At 51.6% G+C, this 22,727-nt stretch overlaps 1 protein-coding gene across 1 annotated transcript in view; it reads left to right on the forward strand.

The window, feature by feature from the left end:
- The window catches only part of DNAI1 (dynein axonemal intermediate chain 1), a 310,319-nt gene that overhangs the window by 94,448 nt on the left and 193,144 nt on the right, over window positions 1–22,727 (forward strand). Inside the window, exons 11-12 of the mRNA XM_060236614.1 lie at window positions 4,191–4,308; window positions 10,670–10,713. Of these exons, the coding sequence (XP_060092597.1) occupies window positions 4,191–4,308; window positions 10,670–10,713 (162 nt within the window). The remainder of the gene's footprint in view (window positions 1–4,190; window positions 4,309–10,669; window positions 10,714–22,727) is intronic.

The following is a 22,727-nucleotide window of genomic DNA, read 5'->3' on the forward strand; positions in this document are numbered from 1 at the left end:
CTGCGAACGCCAACAAGGCCACAACGCTTTCCCATTTACCTTTCATGTGTATTCCAGATTGCTACCAATTCCTTCTGCAAACTCTTCTCTGATTTTGAGATTCTAAACTTCCTGATCTTATTTCTGGATGGCGGCACCAGTGTGCTGGATGCAGCGTCGCTTAGGGGGCGAGAAGAACAGGGGAGACCCAGGTTAAGAACACGAGAGAAGCCATGTCGGAACAGGCCAATGGCCAGTTCAGCAGCAGAAGCCCTCCCACTGTAGCCCCCCACCCCAAGCACCAAGGATACAGGGCATCACTACCTGAGACCACTGCTTAGCCATGAAGGTCCCTGGGACACCTTGACCCAGACCTTGACTGAGGGGAACCTCCACATTCAGAGGTACTAAACCAATTAATTCCAGAACCAAGAGGTTACATCAAGGGAAGGCCTCCGCCTCCCTGCCCTGTTGTTGGCCCTCCAGAAGAACTGGCTGGTCGCTTTGTGAGACAGGAGGCTGGACTGGATGGACCCTCACTGGTCTGGTCCATCATGGCTATTCTGATGTTCTTATGAAAGCCTCGGCCTCTCTGCCCTGTTGTTGGCCCTCCGGAGGAACTGGTTGGCCCCTGTGTGAGACAGGATGCTGGACAAGAGGAACCCTCAATGGTCTGACCCAGCAGGGCTCTTCTGATGTTCTTCTCAGGTGAAGGCTCGGCCTCTCGGCCCTGTTGTGGGCCCTCCAGAGGAACTGACTGGCCCCTGCGTGAGGCAGGAGGCTGGACTAGATGGACCCTCCCTGGTCTGATCCAGCAGGGCTCTTCTGAGGTTCTTCTCAGGGGAAGACCTCGGCCTCTCGGCCCTGTTGTGGGCCCTCCAGAGGAACTGGTTGGCCCCTGTGTGAGACAGGAGGTTGGACCAGATGGACCCTCCCTGGTCTCACCCAGCAGGGCTCTTCTGATGTTCTTCTCAGGGGAAGGCCTCGGTCTCTCTGCCCTGTTGTTGGCCCTCCAGAGGAACTGGCTGGCCACTGTGTGAGGCAGGAGGCTGGACTAGATGGACCCTCCCTGGTCTGATCCAGCAGGGCTCTTCTGAGGTTCTTCTCAGGGGAAGACCTCGGCCTCTCGGCCCTGTTGTGGGCCCTCCAGAGGAACTGGCTGGCCACTGTGTGAGGCAGGAGGCTGGACTAGATGGACCCTCCCTGGTATGATCCAGCAGGGCTCTTCTGAGGTTCTTCTCAGGAGAAGACCTCAGCCTCTGTGCCTTGTTCTTGGACCTCCAGAGGAACTGGTTGGCCACTGTGTGAGATGGGAGGCTGGACTAGATGGTCCCTCACTGATCTGATCCAGCAGGGCTCTTCTGATGTTCTTCTCAGGTGAAGGCTCGGCCTCTCTGCCCTGTTGTGGGCCCTCCAGAGGAACTGACTGGCCCCTGCGTGAGGCAGGAGGCTGGACTAGATGGACCCTCCCTGGTCTGATCCAGCAGGGCTCTTCTGAGGTTCTTCTCAGGGGAAGACCTCGGCCTCTCGGCCCTGTTGTGGGCCCTCCAGAGGAACTGGTTGGCCCCTGTGTGAGACAGGAGGCTGGACCAGATGGACCCTCCCTGGTCTCACCCAGCAGGGCTCTTCTGATGTTCTTCTCAGGGGAAGGCCTCGGTCTCTCTGCCCTGTTGTTGGCCCTCCAGAGGAACTGGCTGGCCACTGTGTGAGGCAGGAGGCTGGACTAGATGGACCCTCCCTGGTCTGATCCAGCAGGGCTCTTCTGAGGTTCTTCTCAGGGGAAGACCTCGGCCTCTCGGCCCTGTTGTGGGCCCTCCAGAGGAACTGGCTGGCCACTGTGTGAGGCAGGAGGCTGGACTAGATGGACCCTCCCTGGTATGATCCAGCAGGGCTCTTCTGAGGTTCTTCTCAGGAGAAGACCTCAGCCTCTGTGCCTTGTTCTTGGACCTCCAGAGGAACTGGTTGGCCACTGTGTGAGATGGGAGGCTGGACTAGATGGTCCCTCACTGATCTGATCCAGCAGGGCTCTTCTGATGTTCTTCTCAGGTGAAGGCTCGGCCTCTCTGCCCTGTTGTGGGCCCTCCAGAGGAACTGACTGGCCCCTGCGTGAGGCAGGAGGCTGGACTAGATGGACCCTCCCTGGTCTGATCCAGCAGGGCTCTTCTGAGGTTCTTCTCAGGGGAAGACCTCGGCCTCTCGGCCCTGTTGTGGGCCCTCTAGAGGAACTGGTTGGCCCCTGTGTGAGACAGGAGGCTGGACCAGATGGACCCTCCCTGGTCTCACCCAGCAGGGCTCTTCTGATGTTCTTCTCAGGGGAAGGCCTCGGTCTCTCTGCCCTGTTGTTGGCCCTCCAGAGGAACTGGCTGGCCACTGTGTGAGACAGGAGGCTGGACTAGATGGACCCTCCCTGGTCTGATCCAGCAGGGCTCTTCTGAGGTTCTTCTCAGGGGAAGACCTCGGCCTCTCGGCCCTGTTGTGGGCCCTCCAGAGGAACTGGCTGGCCACTGTGTGAGGCAGGAGGCTGGACTAGATGGACCCTCCCTGGTATGATCCAGCAGGGCTCTTCTGAGGTTCTTCTCAGGAGAAGACCTCAGCCTCTGTGCCTTGTTCTTGGACCTCCAGAGGAACTGGTTGGCCACTGTGTGAGATGGGAGGCTGGACTAGATGGTCCCTCATTGATCTGATCCAGCAGGGCTCTTCTGATGTTCTTCTCAGGGGAAGGCCTCAGCCTCTCTGCCCTGTTGTTGGTCCTCCAGAGGAACTGGCTGGCCACTGTGTGAGACAGGAGGCTGGACTGGATGGACCCTCACTGGTCTGATCCAGCAGGGCTCTTCTGAGGTTCTTCTCAGGGGAAGGCCTCGGCCTCTCTGCCCTGTTGTTGGCCCTCCAGAGCAACTGGCTGGCCCCTGTGTGAGGCAGGATAGACTAGATGGCCCCTAGATGTAGCCACTTCAGTGCTTACTCCTAACTCCAGTTCCTTAATGAATAAGCTAAAAAGCACTGGACCCAGAACTGATCCCTGCGGTACCCCACTGCTTACCACTTTCCACCGTTAAAAATCCCCATCTGGTTGCAGGAGCTGGGCATGTTTAGCCCGGAGAGGAGGCGGCTGAGAGGTGAAGGATCACCATCTTCAAGTCCTTGAAGGGCTGTCATCTAGAGGATGGTGTGGAATTGTTTTCTGTGGCCCCAGAAGATAGGAGCAGAACCAAGGGGTTGAAATTAAATCAAAAGTTTCTGGTTCAACATTACGAAGAACTTCTTGACCGTTGGAACGGTTCCTCAGCGGAACAGGCTTCCTCGGGAGGTGGTGGGCTCTCCTTCCTTGGAGGTTTTTAAACAGAGGCTAGATGGCCATCTGACAGCAGTGAAGATCCTGTGAATTTAAGGGGAGGTATTTGTGACTTTCCTGCATTGTGCAGGGGGTTAGACTAGATGACCCTAAAGGTACCTTCCAACTCTATTATTCTATGAACTTCCTGACCGTTAGAGTGGTTCCTCAGCAAAACTGGCTTCCTCGGGAGGTGGTGGGCTCTCCCTTGGAGAGTTTTAAACAGAGGCTAGATGACCATCTGACAGCAATGAAGATCCTGTGAATTGAGGGGGAGACGTTTGTTCGTTTCCTGCATTGTGCAGGGGGTTGGACTAGATGATCCCAGAGGTCCCTTCCAACTCTATGATTCTAAGGAAAGGAAAGGTCCCTGTGCAAGCACCAGTTGTTTCCGACTCTGGGGTGACGTCGCATCACGACGCTTTCACGGCAGACTTTTTTACGGGGTGGTTTGCCATTGCCTTCCCCAGTCATCTACACTTTTCCCCCAGCAAGCTGGGTAACTCATTTTATCGACCTCAGAAAGATGGAAGGCTGAGTCAACCTGGAGCCGGCTACCTGAACCCAGCTTCTGCTGAAATCGAACTCAGGTCACGAGCAGAGAGTTCAGATTGCAGCACCGCAGCTTTGCCGCTCTGCGCCACGGGGCTCTGTTCTATGATTTTAAACCACCCCGTAAAAACTCTGCCATGAAAGCTTCATGTTGCGACGCCACCCCAGAGTCGGAAACGACTGGTGCTTGCACAGGGGACTACTTTTACCTTTAATTTGTCCAGTTGTTGTCAGCAAAACGCGGACGATCAGCTCCGCACTCTGTTTGCTTGATGTGTGCAGTTACGACTGACAGCCTCTTCTGAATTTAATTGTCTCCTTTTGCTAGATTTTAAGTATTTTGAAGATACTTCCGATGAGTACAGAGACAATCTGGGCACCCTCCTTCCGCTGTGGAAATTCCAGTTCGACAAAGCCAAGAGGTTGGCGGTCACTGCCCTCTGCTGGTGAGTACCGTTCTTGCATGTTGACCTCTTTCCCCCACGCTCAGAAGACGCGTCCCTTTGACCTGACTTGAGAAGCGTTTTTGTTTGCTGCCACGAAAAGGGCTGTGGGGATATCTACAGTCATCTGAGCACGAGAGGCTAAGCGCAAAACCTTGCAAAAATGAAAATAAGAACATAAGAGAAGCCATGTTGGATCAGGCCAACGGCCCATCCAGCCCAACACTCTGAGTCACACAGTGGCAAAAAATTTTATACATACACACACACTGTGGCTAATAGCCACTGATGGACCTCTGCTCCTTATTTTTATCTAAACCCCTCTTGAAGGTGGCTATACTTGTGGCCGCCACCACCTCCTGTGGCAGTGAATTCCACATGTTAATCACCCTTTGGGTGAAGAAGTACTTCCTTTTATCCATTTTAACCTTTCTGCTCAGCAATTTCATCGAATGCCCACGAGTTCTTGTATTGTGAGAAAGGGAGAAAAGGAGCCAGTTTGGTGTAGTGGTTAAGTGTTTAAGTGTGCGGACTCTTATCTGGGAGAACCGGGTTTGATTCCCCACTCCTCCACTTGCACCTGCTAGCATGGCCTTGGGTCAGCCATAGCTCTGGCAGAGGTTGTCCTTGAAAGGGCAGCTGATGTGAGAGCCCTCTCCAGCCCCACCCACCTCACAGGGTGTCTGTTGTGGGGGAGGAAGGTAAAGGAGATTGTGAGCCGCTCTGAGACTCTTCGGAGTGGAGGGCAGGATATAAATCCAATATCTTCTTCTTCGGAGTGGAGGGCGGGATATAAATCCAATATCTTCTTCTATCTATCTTCTTCTTCTTCCTCTACTTTCTCCATCCTATGCATTATCTTGTAAACCTCTATCATGTCACCCCGCAGTCGACGTTTCTCCAAGCTAAAGAGTCCCACGCGTTTCAACCTTTCTTCATAGGGAAAGTGCTCCAGCCCTTTAATCATTCTAGTTGCCCTTTTCTGGACTTTCTCCAATGCTATAATATCCCTTTTGAGGTGCGGCGACCAGAGCTGCACACAGTACTCCAAATGAGACCGCACCATCGATTTATACAGGGGCATGATGATACTGGCTGATTTGTTTTCAATTCCCTTCCTAATAATTCCCGGGATGCTCAGGATATGTTACGGTTTCTGTTTTCAATACGACACGTGCCAAAGAATGGGTTTTCCGCACAGACCTGGGGTTTCTGGAATCCATTTATGAAAGCAAACGGGTACCCACACTGTCGCTACGTGGCATTACTTTCCCCTTTTTCTTTCCCGGCGCAAGCTTATTTCCTGGTTTTGGGGTTCTCAAGTCAGTTCTCTGGTTGCATATTCACATGGCACATGAACTCAGAGGAACCAGCTGGGTCAAAGAACTGTAATCAGCAGATGTTCTTCAAGAAGAACAGTGCATAGGATCATACAGTTGGAGGGGACCTCCAGGACCATCTAGTCCAACCCCCTGCACAATTCAGGAAATTTACAAAGACCTCCCATTCACACAAACATCCCCAGTGACCTCTGCAGGCTCCATGCCCAGAAGATGGCAAAAACCTCCAGGATCCCTGGCCAAACTGGCCTGGAGAAAAATTGCTGACTGACCCCAAGGTGGCCATCAGCATTTCCCTGGGGAAAAAGCCACAAGAACTAAGCTCTGATGTAACCCTTCCTGCCCTCCTTCTCATGATCTGCCGAATTCACAGGATCTTCAAACCTCCAAGGAAGGAGAGCCCACCACCTCCCGAGGAAGCCTGTTCCACTGAGGAACCGCTCTAATGGTCAGGAAGTTCTTCCTAATGTTGAGCTGGAAACTCTTTTGATTTAATTTCAACTCACTGGTTCTGGTCCTACCTTCTGTGGCCACAGAAAACAATTTTGCACCATCCTGTCTACGACAGTCCTTCAAGTACCTGAAGAGGGTGATCATATCACCCCGCAGGCATGTACTGTCATCAGCAGGGGTGGAATTCTAGCAGGAGCTCCTTTGCATATTAGGCCACACACCCTTGATGTAGCCATTCCTCCAGGAGCTTACAAAAAAGAGCCCTGTAAGCTCTTGGAGGTGTGGCCTAATATGCAGGGCCGGGGGTGTGGCTTAATATGCAGGGCTGGCTCGCCCACTAGGAAAACTAGGTGGTTGCCTAAGGCACCGGAAGGAAGGGGGGCCAAATTGGGCTCCCCCCCTCCCGGTGCCCATGACAATTGCCTAGTTTGCTTGCCTGCCTCCCCTGCCCCTTCGCTGTCAAGCAATCAGATTTCAAAGTAACCAGTCCTTGAGTCGAAACAAAGTACGGTTTATTGATAATCCATATGCAGTGAGCTAGGTATTGGAACTGATACTTAGTAACAGTGGAGAGCATACTTCAAGATGGCCCATCAAAGGGTTTTCTAAACAAAGCTACAAACTCTAAACAATGCTGCATTCACGTGTGAATCTTCACACGGTAACTTCCCTTATCTCCCCTGTGGTTTTCTTTCCTGGGACCAGGCTTGGGACCCCGTTCCCGGAAGCGCTTATCTTCAAAGAGTGAATTCCTGCATTTGTTAGTAAAAGCGAAAGGGGCCCCCCCGAACAAGGCGCCGGCTATTTCCTACTTTGATGTGCCCAGCTTACTTTATAGTTAGTAACATTTATGGGATATTGCAAATACATGCAGTTAGCATCGTACTATCAAAGGAAAGATTAACATTGTTTGACCCTCGCCACCCCCTGCCCTCCCTCTGCAGCACTGCAACACAATGCCATTCTCTGTTGCCGCCCCCCCCCCATTAAAGTGAGCCCTACCACCTTTGATGCAGGCAGCGTGGCAGCTAACCCTTTGAAGAGCACGTGGGAGAAGGCTTCGCTTCCCCTCACTTCCTGTTCCGCATTGAAGTCAGCAGGGTGCAGCCGCGGAGCGCTGTGATGGCGGGGCAACGCCCTAGAACTGGCACTGCTGATATGCAAAGGAGCTCCTGCTAGAATTCCACCCCTGGTCATCATAAACTAGAGTTCAAAAGCTAAGATGTATTTTCTGCCAAAGGGAACTTCCATGATCAGTGTCACTGGGCAACCTGCAGAGCAGGCCTTGGTCTCTACTCCCTGTTTCGGTGAGCTTCCAGGGTAACTGGTTGGCTGCTGTATGAAACAAGATGCTGGAGCAGATGGACCAGTAATGTGATCCAACTGGGGTTATCTTATGTACTTGTCATTTTATGTTCCTAACAGCTCCGACTTAACTTTTTAGTAGCACCTTCTAGGTTTCCCATTAAATGCTCTAGTTTCTCAGCCAGTTAATTCACCTCCTGCGTCTAGGACAACCGTTAGGCTTGCCAGTCCCCAGGCCCAAGCTGGGGTTCTTTCGCTTTCCCAGGCTCCTTCCCGCCCCCAGTCAGCTGGCCAGCGGGGGGAAGCCCCACTCCCAAAGCCACCATGTGACTTTCCCCCTCTGGAGGCTTCAGTCTCCGATTGGAAAGGCTTCCTCTTGGGATGGGGTGTCTGTGTTACTTAGAAGAAGTTGGCAGCAACTTGTGAGTAGAGAGGCCAATCCCTCGCTTCAGAGTGGCCAGAAACGGGGGGGGGGGGAGGGAAACGTCTGCTGGGCATTCCATTATTCCTTATGTGGAGATCAATTCTCATAGGGTATAATTGGGAATTGATCTGGAGGTATTGGGGTCTCTGGGGGGGGCTGTTTTGTGAGGTAGAGGCACCAAATTTTCAGTATAGCATCTAGTGCCTCTCCCCAAAGCACCCTCCAAGTTTCAAAACGATTGGACCGGGGGGTCCAATTCTATGAGCCCCGAAAGAAGGTGCCCCTATCCTTCATTATTTCCTATGGAAGGAAGGCATTTAAAAAGGTGTGCTGTCCCTTTAAATGTGATGGCCAAAACTCCCTTTTGGAGTTCAGTTATGCTTGTCACACCCTTGCTCCTGGCTCCGCCCCCAATGTCTCCTGGCTCCACCCCCAAAGTCCCCAGATATTTCTTGAATTGTACTTGGCAACCCTAACAACCGTATTCATGGAAATTGTTAGAGAACATCTTAGAGCGAGCTGTGCCTCTCAGTTCCACAACAAAGTTGATTTCCTGTTATCAGTCAGCCCAGTGTTCAATTCCTGCTTCCCAAAAGTCACAACAATTTAAAAAATGCGCTAACAATTATTTACTTCTGGTAGAGCTCCTTTCTTCTTAGGATTTTCCTTCGGGTTTTTTTTTAAATTACTTTGGAGAATAAAGGAGAAGGCGTTTTCTTCCACTCAGCGTGGTATACTTGCTAGCCCTGGTTTTCAGTCTCCGTGAAACTCATTGGGAAATAATAATTATCATACAGCATTGTGTGTAGAGTAGCCGGGAGATCCGAGGATTGTCTGGCGGCTGCAAGTTCTACTCTTAGCATTGCACTAGTGGTGAGCTAGGCTTGTTTTTAGGGGCTGAAAGAGCTTTGAGAGAACTGTGACTGGCCCAAGGTCACCCAGCTGGAGTGCCAATTTGGTTAAGTGTGCGGACTCTTATCTGGGAGAACCGGGTTTGATTCCCCACTCCTCCACTTGCAACTGCTGGAACGGCCTTGGGTCAGCCATAGCTATCTCAGGAGTTGTCCTTGAAAGGGCAGCTGCTGTAAAAAGCTCTCTCAGCCCCACCCACCTCACAGGGTACTTAGGGGGAAGGGTTCAGGAGAGGTGGTTCAGTCTGGAGAAGAGGAGGCTAGTAGTGGGGGGGGAGACAGGATTCCTTTCTTGAAGTATAGAGTTAGAATTCAACGAGATCTGAACATGCTGGAAAAGTGGGCGGAAGTGAACCAGATGCAATTTAACATAGATAAGTGCCGAGTTCTACATCTTGGTAACAAACATGAGAAACACGCATACTAGATGGGGGATATACTTCTGGATAGCAGTGTGTGTGAACAAGATCTTTGGGTGTGGGTGGACCATAAGTTAAATATGAGCAGCCAGCGTGATGCAGCGACAAAAAAGGCGAATGCCATCTTGGGAAGTATCAACAGAGGCATAACTTCCAGACTACAAGATGTCCTGGTCCCGCTGTACACTGCATTGGTCAAGCCACACCTGGAGTCTTGTGTGCAGTTCTGGAGGCCTCGCTTCAAGAAGGACGTGGACAGAACGGAGCGGGTGCAGAGGAGAGCGAGGAGGGGAATCAGGGGCCTGGAGACCAAGAAGCCCTACAAGGAGGAAAGGCTGAGGGATTCGGGAAGGTTCAGTCTGGAGAAGAGGAAGCTGAAGGGAGACACGATAGGGCAGGGAGCTGTTCCTGCGGGCAGCATTGGAGAGGACTCGCCACGATGGGTTTAAATTAAGGGCAAGAAGGTGCCAGCTGGATGGGAGGAAAACCTTGTTGACAGGAAGAGTTCTTCGGCAGAGGTATTGGCTCCCAAGGGAGGTGGTGGGCTCCCCCACACTGGCAGTCTTTAAACAGTGACTGGAGGAACACTAGTCAAGGATGTGCTAGGTCAGGGGTGGCCAAACTTACTTAAAATAAGAGCCACATAGAATGAACGTCAGATGTTTGAGAACCACAAGACTGGGAGGGAGGGAGGGAGGAAGGAAGGAGGGAGGGAGGGAGGAAGAGACGGAGGGAGGAAGGAAGGGGGAGGGAGGAAGAGGGAGGGAGGAAGGGGGAGGGAGGAAGGGAGGAAGGAAGGGGGAGGGAGGGAGGGAGGAATAGAGGGAGGGAGGAAGAGAGGGAGGGAGGAAGGAAGGGGGAGGGAGGAAGAGAGGGAGGAAGGAAGGAGGGAGGGAGGAAGGAAGGGGGAGGGAGGAAGGAGGGAGGGAGGAAGAGAGGGAGGAAGGAAGGGGGAGGAAGGAAGAGAGGGAGGGAGGGAGGAAGGAAGGGGGAGGGAGGAAGAGAGGGAGGGAGGAAGGAAGGGGGAGAAAGAGGGGGAGGGAGGGAGGAAGAGAGGGAGGGAGGGAGGGAGGAAGGGGGGAGGGAGGAAGGAAGGAAGGAAATAGATGGGGAGGGAGAGAAAGGTGGAAAGAAAGCAACTTTAACTTTAGATTCATTCTCCATGTTGCTGACTTGCTTGGCTTGAAGAAGTGAGTTAAAGAGAGAAATGCCTTCTCCAAGCCAGCTGACGGAGCAGTGGGGACTTCAAGAGCGACACAATATGTGTGAAAGAGCCGCATGTGGCTCCCGTGCTACAGTTTGGCCACCCTTGCTCTGTGCTGATCCTGCATTGAGTGTGGGGGTGGGTTGGACTAGATGGCCTCTATGGCCCCTTCCAACTCTGTGATTCAGTCCTGCAAAGCCGCCATTCATGATGGAAGCATTTTGAACGGATCACTTAATTGTAAAGCGCCGTTCCTATTCAACCCAATGCGACATGTTGATAGCACTTTCCTTTGTTTCCCCCTACAGGAACCCCAGATACAAGGATTTGTTCGTCGTGGGACACGGCTCTTGTAAGTTCAGTCTGAAAGAGAAAGCTGGAAAGAGCCCCTTAGTCACTGCTCTCCAAGAAGCTTTCAAATATAAATTTGTATATAAATCGATGGTGCGGCCTCATTTGGAATGCTGTGTGCAGTTCTGGTCACCGCACTTCAAAAAAAGACAGCACTGGACAAGGTGCAGAAAGGGGGCAATTAACCTGATGAAGAGCCGGGGCGGGAAACCTTTTTTCTGCCAAGGGCTGTATGGATATTTATAACATCATTCGCGGGCCGTGCAAAAGTATCGACTTAAAAAACAGTGCTCCGCCGAGGGAGAATGATTCAGGCCAGCACAATTAATGCAAATAATTGTTTTTCTATTTGAAGTCATGCGGGGAGAGCCTCATCTGGCATACACCCGGCCCGCCGCCCTAGGCAAATGCATAGGCCCAGGGCTTTTTTGTAGAAAAAGCCCAGCAGGAACTCAATAGCATATTAGACCACGCCCCCTAATATTAGCATGTTAGCTCACACCCTCATTAGGATATTAGGCCACACCCTCTGGGGGGGTAATCAAGTGCAAACTGAACTGTGGCAGTAACTTTTCCAGGCCCTGCAGCAATTCTGGCCGGCCGGCCAGGCCCCAGGGAGGCTGCCGCACAGTACATCTGGGCCCTGTGATCCCTGCCTGGCCCTGGGGAGGCTGCTGCACAGCGCGGCTGGGCCCCACGATCCTCGCTGGTCATCCAGGCCACAGAGAGGCTGCCACATGGCTCGGTTCGGCCCAGCAATCCCCGAGGGCCACACCAAGTGACCTTGAGGGCCGTATATGGCCCTTGGGGTGAAGGTTCCCCATCCCTGATTAAGAGGATGGAACACTTTCCCTATGAAGAAAGGTTTAAAGAGTTTAGGGCTCTTTGGAGAAGCGATGACATAGTGGTGACATGCAATACTCTCTCTAAGCTGTGGGGTCTTGTGAGCAAAAATTCTACTTTGTGAGCAAGTGGCATTAAAGTGGTGAGCTGCTGCATCAATTAGTTTGCTCTGGGGCCATTAATCCTACGCAAAGACAAAAATGTGTGAGCCAGAGGCTAAAAAACTGTGAGCTAGCTAGAGGAAACAGTGGTGACATGATAGAGGTTGACAAGATTATGCACGGGATAGAGAAGGTAGAGAAAGAAGTACTTTTCTCCTTTTCTCACAATACGAGAACTCGTGGGCACTCGATGAAATTGCTGAGCAGTTGGATTAGAACAGATAGAAGGAAGTCCTTCTTCACCCAAAGGGTGATTAACATGTGGAATTCACTGCCACAGGAGGTGGTGGTGGCCACAAGCATAGACTGCTTCAAGAGGGGATTGGATAAAAATATGGAGCTGAGGTCCATCAGTGGATCTTTCTTGTTTGGGTCTGTACCTGCTATAAGAACATAAGAGAAGCCATGTTGGGTCAGGCCAATGGCCCATCCAGTCCAACACTCTGTATCACATAAGAGAAGCCCTGTTGGATCAGGCCAATGGCCCATCCAGTCCAACACTCTGTGTCACAGAAGAACATAAGAGAAGCCCTGTTGGATCAGACCAATGGCCCATCCAGTCCAACACTCTGTATCACATAAGAGAAGCCCTGTTGGATCAGGCCAATGGCCCATCCAGTCCAACACTCTGTGTCACAGAAGAACATAAGAGAAGCCCTGTTGGATCAGACCAATGGCCCCTCCAGTCCAACACTCTGTGTCACATAAGAGAAGCCATGTTGGATCAGGCCACTGGCCCATCCAGTCCAACACTCTGTGTCACATAAGAACATAAGAGAAGCCCTGTTGGATCAGGCCAATGGCCCCTCCAGTCCAACACTCTGTGTCACATAAGAACATAAGAGAAGCCCTGTTGGATCAGGCCAAAGGCCCATCCAGTCCAACACTCTGTGTCACATAAGAACATAAGAGAAGCCCTGTTGGATCAGGCCAGTGGCCCATCCAGTCCAACACTCTGTGTCACATAAGAACATAAGAGAAGCCCTGTTGGATCAGGCCAGTGGCCCATCCAGTCCAACACTCTGTGTCACATAAGAACATAAGAGAAGCCCTGTTGGATCAGGCCAAAGGCCCATCCAGTCCAACACTCTGTGTCACATAAGAACATAAGAGAAGCCCTGTTGGATCAGGCCAATGGCCCATCCAGTCCAGCACTCTGTGTCACATAAGAACATAAGAGAAGCCCTGTTGGATCAGGCCAGTGGCCCATCCAGTCCAACACTCTGTGTCACATAAGAACATAAGAGAAACCATGTTGGATCAGGCCAGTGGCCCATCCAGTCCAACACTCTGTGTCACATAAGAACATAAGAGAAACCATGTTGGATCAGGCCAGTGGCCCATCCAGTCCAGCACTCTGTGTCACATAAGAACATAAGAGAAGCCCTGTTGGATCAGGCCAGTGGCGTGCTTGCTGCAGGGCTCGGTCCAGCAGACTCGCGTTTAGCCCTCTCTGGAACTCCTCGATCTTCATCATCTCACTCCACCCTCATACTTTGGCCGAGTGGGCCCTGAAATCGGCTGCGTACTCGCGCACGGATTTCGCTCCTTGCTGCCGCAGCTGGTGGAGCTGGCGGGGCCTTCCCTAGGTCGCGTCTCAGCATCCGATCGATCTGCCTCTGCATCTCTCGCGCCATGAAGGTGGCGTTGGCTTGGATTTCATCCCGTAGCTCTCTCGCCATGGCAGTCATTTCCCCTCTCACAGTCTCCAGGATGTCTGGCTCTTTCGGGTTGCCCCCGTCTTCCTCTTTTGACTCGGACCCAGCTGGACAGCCGTCCTCTGATCGGGGCCCACCCCGCTCGTCCTCATCTCTTATGGGGCAATCTCCCTGTCCCGCCCCAGGGTTCCCGCCGCCCTTGCCCCCTCACACCGGCCTCGATAGGATGATTTCGTGGCGGGCTGGCGCTTCGTCCATTAGTGCTGTGGAGGTGCGCGGCTCCCACTTCTGCGGGGTAATGAGCAGTTGTTGTACGTGTAGAGGGGATCCGCGCCCCCCCCCCCGACTTTCCGAGTCCCAACGATGTGCCGGGGGGGTCCGCACCTCTACTCCTTCGAATGGATCAGTAGGTTTTCTGTTGTCTGGTGCTCTTTCAGCCATCCGGATTAAAAGTTGCCAGGTCAGATGAACTCTTTAATAAAGGATCAGTTCCGAAATGTCAAGCATGAGATTTCAAAATAACCAGTCCTTGGATTTTGAAACAACGTTAGGTTTATTGATAATCCCTGTGGCTCATTCGAGCTGAAGATTGGGACTGATACTTTGTAACACTAGAATACATGCTTTAAAATGGCACATCAAAGGTTCTATAAACAATTCTACATTCACGGGTGAAATTCACACACTGGGCTCCTTATCTATATTGCGACTAGCACATCCTGGGTGAGCCTGAGAACGAGTCCCAAGAGGTCTTATCTTCAAAGAGGACATTCCTGCATCTGTTAGTAAAAGCGAAAAAAGAAAGGTGGGGGCTGCTACTTTGATGTGCTTACATTCAATTCTGGGTTAGTAACAACTCTAAAATCTGGATTCTACAATATCAAAGTAACAATTCTGAAATCCAGCTTCTATAATATAAAATGAGTATACAATGCTTGACACTCTGTGGCATAGGAAAAAGGAAAGTTCCCCTGTGCAAGCACCAGTCGTTTCCGACTCTGAGGTGACGCTTTCACAACGTTTTCACGGCAGACTTTTTACGGGGTGGTTTGCCATTGCCTTCCCCAGTTATCTACACTTTCCCCCCCCCAGCAAGCTGGGTCCTCATTTTACCGACCTCAGAAGGATGGAAGGCTGAGTCAACCTCGAGCTGGCTACCTGAAAACCTAGCTTACGCCAGAGATCGAACTCAGGTCGTGAGCAGAGCTTAGGATTGCAGTACTGCAGCTTTAACACTCTGCACTACAGGGCTCTTAACAAAGGAAAGGTCCCCTGTGCAAGCACCAGTTGTTTCCGACTCTGGGTTGACGTTGCTTTCACAACGTTTTCATGGCAGACCTTTTACGGGGTGGTTTGCCCTTGCCTTCCCCAATCATCTACCCTTCCCCCCCAGCAAGCTGGGTACTCATTTTACCGACCTCGGAAGGATGGAAGGCTGAGTCAACCTCGAGCCGGCTACCTGAAAACCCAGCTTCCGCCAGGGATCGGACTCAGGTTGTGAGCAGAGTTTAGGACTGCACTACTGCAGCTTTAACACTCTGCGCCACGGGGCATAAGGCCCTATTGAAGTCTGTCTCCAAATCTCCAGGAATTTCCTAACCTGGAGTTGGCAAATGATGCCAATCCCACTCTGGGCACGTAATTGTTAGGAGGCACTGGAAAACTCCCCAGCTAAGTTAACTCCTGTAAATCAGATCCGACCAATGTGCCGATGACACTCTTTGCTCCAATTCATCTCCTAAACAGAGAATGTTGCCGGACACAGTCTCAGACCAGCTACCCTGGCTAGCTTTGCACGGCCCTCAAACAAAAAGAGCACACGGAGAAGCATGACCGGAGAGGATCATTAGTTCTCGCCGCCAGCGTGATTGCTGTTAGCAATTTAAGGGTCTCCGATACTGTGCCTGATTTCTCCCTAGACCAAGTGGCATATCAATTTTATTTTTAATTGGCCAATAATGTAGTCCCGGCCCAGGGCATTCATTAACGGAAGGAAGGTAACAAATAAGTTTGGGGAAACTTAGATGCTGTGAATTCTGAACAGGTGGCCTTGAGCACCTTCAGAAATTTAAGAACAGAAGAGAAGCCACAAGGCCCATCCAGTCATCCATCCGGAAGAGAAGCCAAAGGCCAAAACCTAGGAGCCATCAAGAAGTCCACCACTGGGTCATGAACATATGAAGTTGCCCTATACTGAATCCGACCCTTGGTCCATCAAAGTCAGTATTGTCTTCTCAGACTGGCAGCGGCTCTCCAGGGTCTCAAGCTGAGGCTTTTCACACCTATTTGCCTGGACCCTTTTTTGGAGATGCCGGGGATTGAACCTGGGACCTTCTGCTTCCCAAGCAGATGCTCTACCGCTGAGCCACCGTCCCTCCCCTAATCAAAACTCAAGAAGCCTTCCCACTGTGGACCCCCCCCCCCCCCGCCAAGCACCAAGAATACAGAGCATCACTGTCCCAGACAGAGAGTTCCATCTAAGGAAAGGGAAGGTCCCCTGTGCAAGCGCCAGTCGTTTCCGACTCTGGGGTGACGTCGCATCACAACATTTTCACGGCAGACTTTTTACGGGGTGGTTTGCCATTGCCTTCCCCAGTCTTTTACACTTCCCCCCCAGCAAGCTGGGGACTCATTTGACCGACCTCGGAAGGGTGGAAGGCTGAGTCAACCTTGGGCCGGCTATCTGAATCCAGCTTCCGCCGGAATCGAACTCAGATTGTGAGCAGGGAGTTCAGACCACAGCACTGCTGCTTTACCACTCTGCCACGAGGCCGCTAGACCTTGTGACTCATAGCCCGTGATGGACCTCTGCTCCATATGTTTATCCAGATTTAAGACTTCAGAGATGCAAAGTTTATTTTCTTCCCCTTTCTGGTGCAGCAGCAGTGGGGGGTTCTTGTGGGGTGGTGCCAGTGTCTCAGTCAGCACCTCAATACGCTGAACTGGCTGGGTGAATAGATCCTGAGCTCTTCCTTAGCGCTGTGTGTCGAAGCTCTCTACCTCTCTGCTGCCTGGGGCTCATTTTATCTCACATCTGAGTTCCTTAAGAACTCTCAGGTGTGTGCCAACCGAACCTGGAGACGTTTTGGTTGTTAATTACCCCAATACATCTAGAGCTTTGTCTCTGGTCACCTCAGTTTGGCTCAGTTCTTCAGATGCTGTTCCTGAAAATAAGGGCTGTGGGATGGGAAACATACTCCATACTTTCCACAGTGGACACAGAAGAAAGGAGTCATTGATCTTCTCTGCCATCTCTGTATCTTCCTTCAGCAATCCCTTTATTCCTATGTCATCCAAAGGGGCCGCTGCTTCTCTGGCTGGTTTCCTGCTCTGGATATATTTTAAAAGAAGAAGAAGAAGAAGATATTGGATTTATATCCTGCCCTTCACTCCGAAGAGTCTCAGAGCGGCTCACAATCTCCTTTACCTTCCTCCCCCACAACAGACACCCTGTGAGGTAGATGAAGATACTGGATTTATATCCCGCCCTCCACTCCGAAGAGTCTCAAAGCGGCTCACAATCTCCTTTCCCTTCCTCCCCCACAACAGACACCCTGGGAGGTAGATGAAGATATTGGATTTATATCCCGCTCTCCACTCTGAAAAGTCTCAGAGTGGCTCACAATCTCCTTTCCCTTCCTCCCCCACAACAGACACCCTGTGAGGTAGATGAAGATATTGGATTTATATCCCGCCCTCCACTCCGAAAAGTCTCAGAGTGGCTCACAATCTCCTTTACCTTCCTCCCCCACAGCAGACACCCTGTGAGGTGGGTGGGGCTGAGAGGGCTCTCACAGCAGCTGCCCCTTCAAGGACAACCTCTGCCAGAGCTATGGCTGACCCAAGGCCATGCCAGCAGGTGCAAGTGGAGGAGTGGGGAATCAAACCCGGTTCTCCCAGATAAGAGTCCGCACACTTCACCACTACACCAAACTATTGTTTGCCTTGCTGCTTTTAGCATCCTGCTCCTCAGAATCTCTTTTTTTGCATGCCGAATTATTGACTTGCATCTCTTTTGTCAAAACCTGTGCTCCCTCCTGTTTGATTCTTTGGGGCAGACCTTCCTCTTTTTAATAGAAGCCTCTTTTTTTATATAGCTTCCTTGACTTGCGCTGTTAACCGTGCAGGCCTTCTTGTATATTCTTCTTGTAGACTTGGGAGTGCCTTTCCTAACCTGTGGAATGCATTCTGCTTGGGCTTCAATTAATGTGGTTTTGGATAGCTTCCGAGCATCCTCTACGGATCTTTCTCATTTCTGCCTAGTTGGCTTCTTATGGGTTTTTCTTTGTACTTCTTTGAGAGATCCAGATGCTGTCCTCGTTTTGATGTGCAGCCGATCTAAGACGATCGCTCTTAGCTTGTGGCGAGCTTCTGGAAACAGCTGTGAATAGCTGCATTTGTTTTACTTACTTTGCTTACTTATTAGAACATTTCTTTTCCTCCTTTCCTCGTGATTTAAGGTGGCTCACAATAAGAATTAGAACCTTCCCAGTTACAACATCTCAATGTTGACACAGGCAACACCGGAAGTTGTGTCATTGTGCCGCTGGTGATGTGGGGATGCTCTGGTATTTTGGCAAAAACTCCATGGTAAAAATAGCATCTACCTTAGAGTTTTTTGTCCAAATACCAGAGTGTCCCATGTTGCCAGCAATGGGGTGACAACACTTCCTGTATGTTCTGGAAGTGACATCAAAGCATCAGCAAAGGCATTGAAATGTTGGTATAGGCCTCCCTGGTTGCCAGTAAGTCCACCCCACCTCCCAGTGGTTGCCAGGGTTACTCCCTCACTTCCTCAGGAACCCATTCCATGGAGCCACAATGGAAAAGGCCAGGGCTCTGGTCGGACCCTTCTGACTTCTGGGATAGCCAACAGATGGCTGCCTCATGACCATAGATGGTGCACAGGATGTATGGAATGTTTGCTTAGCACCAGGCCTCATTTTGGGCAGGGGCACATAGGAGCAGAGCTCCGGAGCCTCTAAATTGTATTGTGCTCTTTCTTACCCCGCTCCCCAATATTTGCTTCTGGGAGTATAGTTTTATTATGACAGTTATAATTCAAAAAGCACTTCAAGGTAGGTGCGGAGCTGATCTAATTTAGTACACCTCCCGGTGATGTCAGGGGTGTGTGTGGTATATGCAAATGAGTTGTGCTAATGAGCTTCAGCACTTCTTTTTCTACATAATGACATCTGCGTGGTACAAATGTATTCAAGCCCTGGAGATATATTCTATAAAGTCAAATGAACACAGGGACACAAGAAGCTGCCTTCGACTGAATCAGACCTTTGGTCCATTAAAATCAGAAGAACATAAGAGAAGCCCTGTTGGATCAGGCCAATGGCCCATCCAGTCCAACACTCTGTATCACGTAAGAACATCAGAGAAGCCATGCTGGGTCAGGCCAATGGCCCATCCACTCCAAAACTCTGTGTCACACAGTGGCCAAAAAAAACCCCAGGTGCCATCAGGAGGTCCATCAGTGGGGCCAGGACACTAGAAGTCCTCACTCTGTTGTCCCTCCCAATCACCACCCACCTCACAGGGGTGTCTGTTGTGGGGGGAGAAGATATAGGAGATTGTAAGCCACTCTGTCCTTGAAAGGGCAGATGCTGTGAGAGCCCACTCAGCCCCACCCACCTCACAGGGTGTCTGTTGTGGGGGAAGGAGATTGTAAGCCGTTCTGAGTGTCAGCGTAGGGTTCATGGACGTTCCAACAGTGAAGAGTCTCTTTTCGTTTGAAAATAAGTATGCCTTTATTGGTTACATCTATGTTACCGCTACGAGAAGTCTTTGAAAGTGATAACATGCAAAGGGAAGCATTGGCATTTGTGGACAAGGATCAAAGCCTGGGGATTTAAATCATTCTCACAATACAGTTACTTTCTACTTCTAAAGGGTGCGAGGTTCACACGCCGTTATCTCAGTTAGCTAGGCATCACTGTCCCTCCCTCCTGCTGCTGGCCTTGGGAATAGCTTCTGCACTTCAAAACACCGTTTACAACCCTTGGCGCCAAGCTCCCCCCCCCTCCCCTGCTTTTCCTCCCTAGCACAACTAAAATACTGTCACAGGTCAACTGGGTTAGTAAAACAGCAAAGGCAATCTGGTTAGTGTCTGTGGCGGAACCGGCCCAATTCTGCCTTCAGACCCGGTCCCGTCAGCTCCCTATGGAGTCGCCAACTCCTGGAGGGAGCTATTTCTCCTCCTGCCCCTTGGGCGCGCTGCCACCACCTGCTCAGTCCCGGGGTTCAGATTGAGAGGAACAGGACTCCCAATCCCCCTCTCCAGCTGTGAGGCCAGGCCTCAAGGTCCTCTGCCACCCTGCACTTGGGTTTCACAGAGACCTCAGCGCTTCTTTGGGGCACCCCTGGAGGATTGGCACCTTATCCAACTGCAGGCCTTCCCCCCCCTTCACCTGGGGCCCCCTTCTTAACACAGCGTGGTCTAGAGCGGTTGGGGATCTAGGTGGTACAGAGATTGACTGCCAGCATTTAAACAGTAAAAATATATTTATTTAAAAAGAGAAAAAGATAGGAAAACAAAAACAAAACAAAAACAGTTGCATTTAAAAAGTTAGCACAGCACAGCACAGCTCAGCAAACAGCATAACAAAATAAAGGTGGGTTTTAAACGCATCGTATTGTCCCTGGTCTACACTTCCCCTGTCTTGTGAATTACTTACTTAGTCTGCCTGCCTGGGCCCTCCCAGGCAGGAGCCTCCATTGCTCACCACATGCTCGCTCGAGCGCTCGCTTCCAACTCCCTTTCTCTTCCTGCTAACACACATGCCAAGAACAAAAGCACTTCCTGCCTCTCTAGGAGATTTTCCCCCTAGCGTTGTTGGTTTGGCTCTGGAAGGGAGGGGGGGAGTGAGGGGAAGGCTACAAAGGGGAAGGCCAGCAGGGCACTTCTGATGTCCTGCCTCTCTAGGAGATTTTCCCCCCAGCGTTGTTGGTTTGGCTCTGGAAGGGAGGGGGGGAGTGAGGGGAAGGCTACAAAGCCTGCTGAGGGATTTACTGACCCCTGCCAAATGAAGCACCACCACTGACTAAAATGGCGTTTCTCCACAGTATCAATCTGATTAGGATCAATATGAACACAAGCTGACACTGAGTCTTTGATTCAGGGAGAAGGGCGGGGTATAAATCTGCAGTCGTCGTCGTCTTCTGTTTCTGCAGCAAGGCCAGCCGTGAGGCTGGTCCCTTTGGACTCAGCGAGGAGCCTCTCGCTTTGAGGCGCTGCTCTTAGGACTGTGGCCGATTCCTTCGAAGCGGTGCCAGTCCCACAGTTGCCTGCCTAGGAGCCAGGGAGCTCTGCCGCTCTGCTTGGGTGAGAGCCTCTGCTTGCCCCGAGCTGCTTTGGCTGTGGAACCGCTTGCCAAGCCAGCCGTTGAGTGCCTGCCCATTCCCTTGGAAGGGATGCTGCTTTTCTGGACTGCAAAGAGAGCGATTAAAGTGTTGAACTCACTGCCAGAGGGCCACAGGAATAAACAGCTTTGAAAGGGGATTAGATAGATTCGTGGAGGGTAAGCTTATCGATGGCTCCCGGCCACGGTGGCTGAAGGGAACGCTTCAGTGGCGCTTCAGTGGCGCTAAGCCTCTGAATCTCAGAGCTAGGAGGGGAAGACCTCGGGCTCTGTGCCCTGTTGTTGGCCCCCCAGAGGAACTGTCTGGCCACTGTGTGAGACAGGAGGCTGGACTAGATGGACCCTCACGGGCCTGATCCAGCTGGGCTCTTCTGAGGTTCTTCTCAGGGGAAGGCCTCGGCCTCTCTGCCCTGTTTTTGGCCCTTCAGAGGAACTGGTTGGCCACTGTGTGAGACAGGAGGCTGGACTAGATGGACCTTCCCTGGTCTGGTCCAGCTGGGTTCTTCTGATGTTCTTCTCAGGGGAAGGCCTCGGCCTCTCTGCCGTGTTGTTGCCCCTCCAGAGGAACTAGCTGGCCACTGTGTGAGACAGGAGGCTGGACTAGATGGACCCTCACGGGTCTGATCCAGCTGGGTTCTTCTGATGTTCTTCTCAGGGGAAGGCCTCGGCCTCTCTGCCGTGTTGTTGCCCCTCCAGAGGAACTGGCTGGCCACTGTGTGAGACAGGAGGCTGGACTAGATGGACCCTCACGGACCTGATCCAGCTGGGCTCTTCTGAGGTTCTTCTCAGGGGAAGACCTCGGCCTCTCTGCCGTGTTGTTGCCCCTCCAGAGGAACTGGCTGGCCACTGTGTGAGACAGGATGCTGGACTAGATGGACCTTCCCTGGTCTAATCCAGCAGGGCACTTCTGATGTTCTTATCCACCTCTCTCAGATCTTGAAGCCCCCAAAGAGCTGAAATCGCCTTTCGAAGAGCAATAGGCGCATCAAATTGAAATGAAGCTCTGGGGCCCCTTTTGCGGGAACGCACTCTTCCAATTCCTCGCTGGTTATGTTCAATTATGTGGCAATTTTAAAGCACTTTCCTGGCTTTGCACAAAAGTAGAGCTTTCTTGTTTATCTTGGGGTCTGCTGAGGACAGGCTCTTTCTGAAAACGGAACAAAATCAGAGTGGAATTGATTATCCCCGTGAGTGCATCCAAAAGGGACTGGATGTTGCGAAAGCCTGCCCGTTCCCATGTGCTTGCGGTTTTAGAGTCCCCCTGGAGTTGTTCCTTTTGGAGCCTGCAGGCATTTCGGGGGTTCTGCCGGAGGGCAGCGGATGCAAAGGGGCAAGCCTGGCAACCCGCAGGGAGTTTGGGGTGGGGAAATGAGTGATGAGTGACCTCAGCTACATCATGACATCACTTCCAGGGAAAACCTGGAAGCGGCATAGGGTAGCTCTAGGAATTGCTGGAAACTCTGTGGTAAAAACCATAACGGGAAAAGGTAAAGGTAGTCCCCTGTGCAAGCACCAGTCGTTTCCGACTCTGGGGTGACGTCGCTTTCACGGCAGACTTTTTTTAATGGGGTGGTTTGCCCTTGCCTTCCCAAGTCATTTACAAGCTGGGTATTCATTTTACCAACCTCGGACAGAGGGAAGGCTGAGTCAACCTGGAGCTGGCTACCTGAACCCAGCTTCCACTGGGATCAAACTCAGGTCATGAGCAGAGAGCTCGGCCTGCAGTACTGCAGCCTTACCACTCCGCGCCACGGGGGTTTCACCTTCCAAAATAGGCCAGGGCAAATTGCGGCTCCACAAGACAGGAACAACCAGCCAGCTATGTAAAGTGGCCTGCCTTGCGTTGGGCACTCCACAGAGAGCAAGCAAGCGAGAAACATACCAAGTCATTCATAACCGCCTCCTCCCAGTACACGAGGAGGGTCAGAAATTGTAGAGTCTCATTCCCAGTGTACAAATAATTATTTGACATGTGCTATTTTT

The sequence above is a fragment of the Heteronotia binoei genome, chromosome 4, assembly GCF_032191835.1.
Source record: "Heteronotia binoei isolate CCM8104 ecotype False Entrance Well chromosome 4, APGP_CSIRO_Hbin_v1, whole genome shotgun sequence".
Taxonomy (NCBI): domain Eukaryota; kingdom Metazoa; phylum Chordata; class Lepidosauria; order Squamata; family Gekkonidae; genus Heteronotia; species Heteronotia binoei.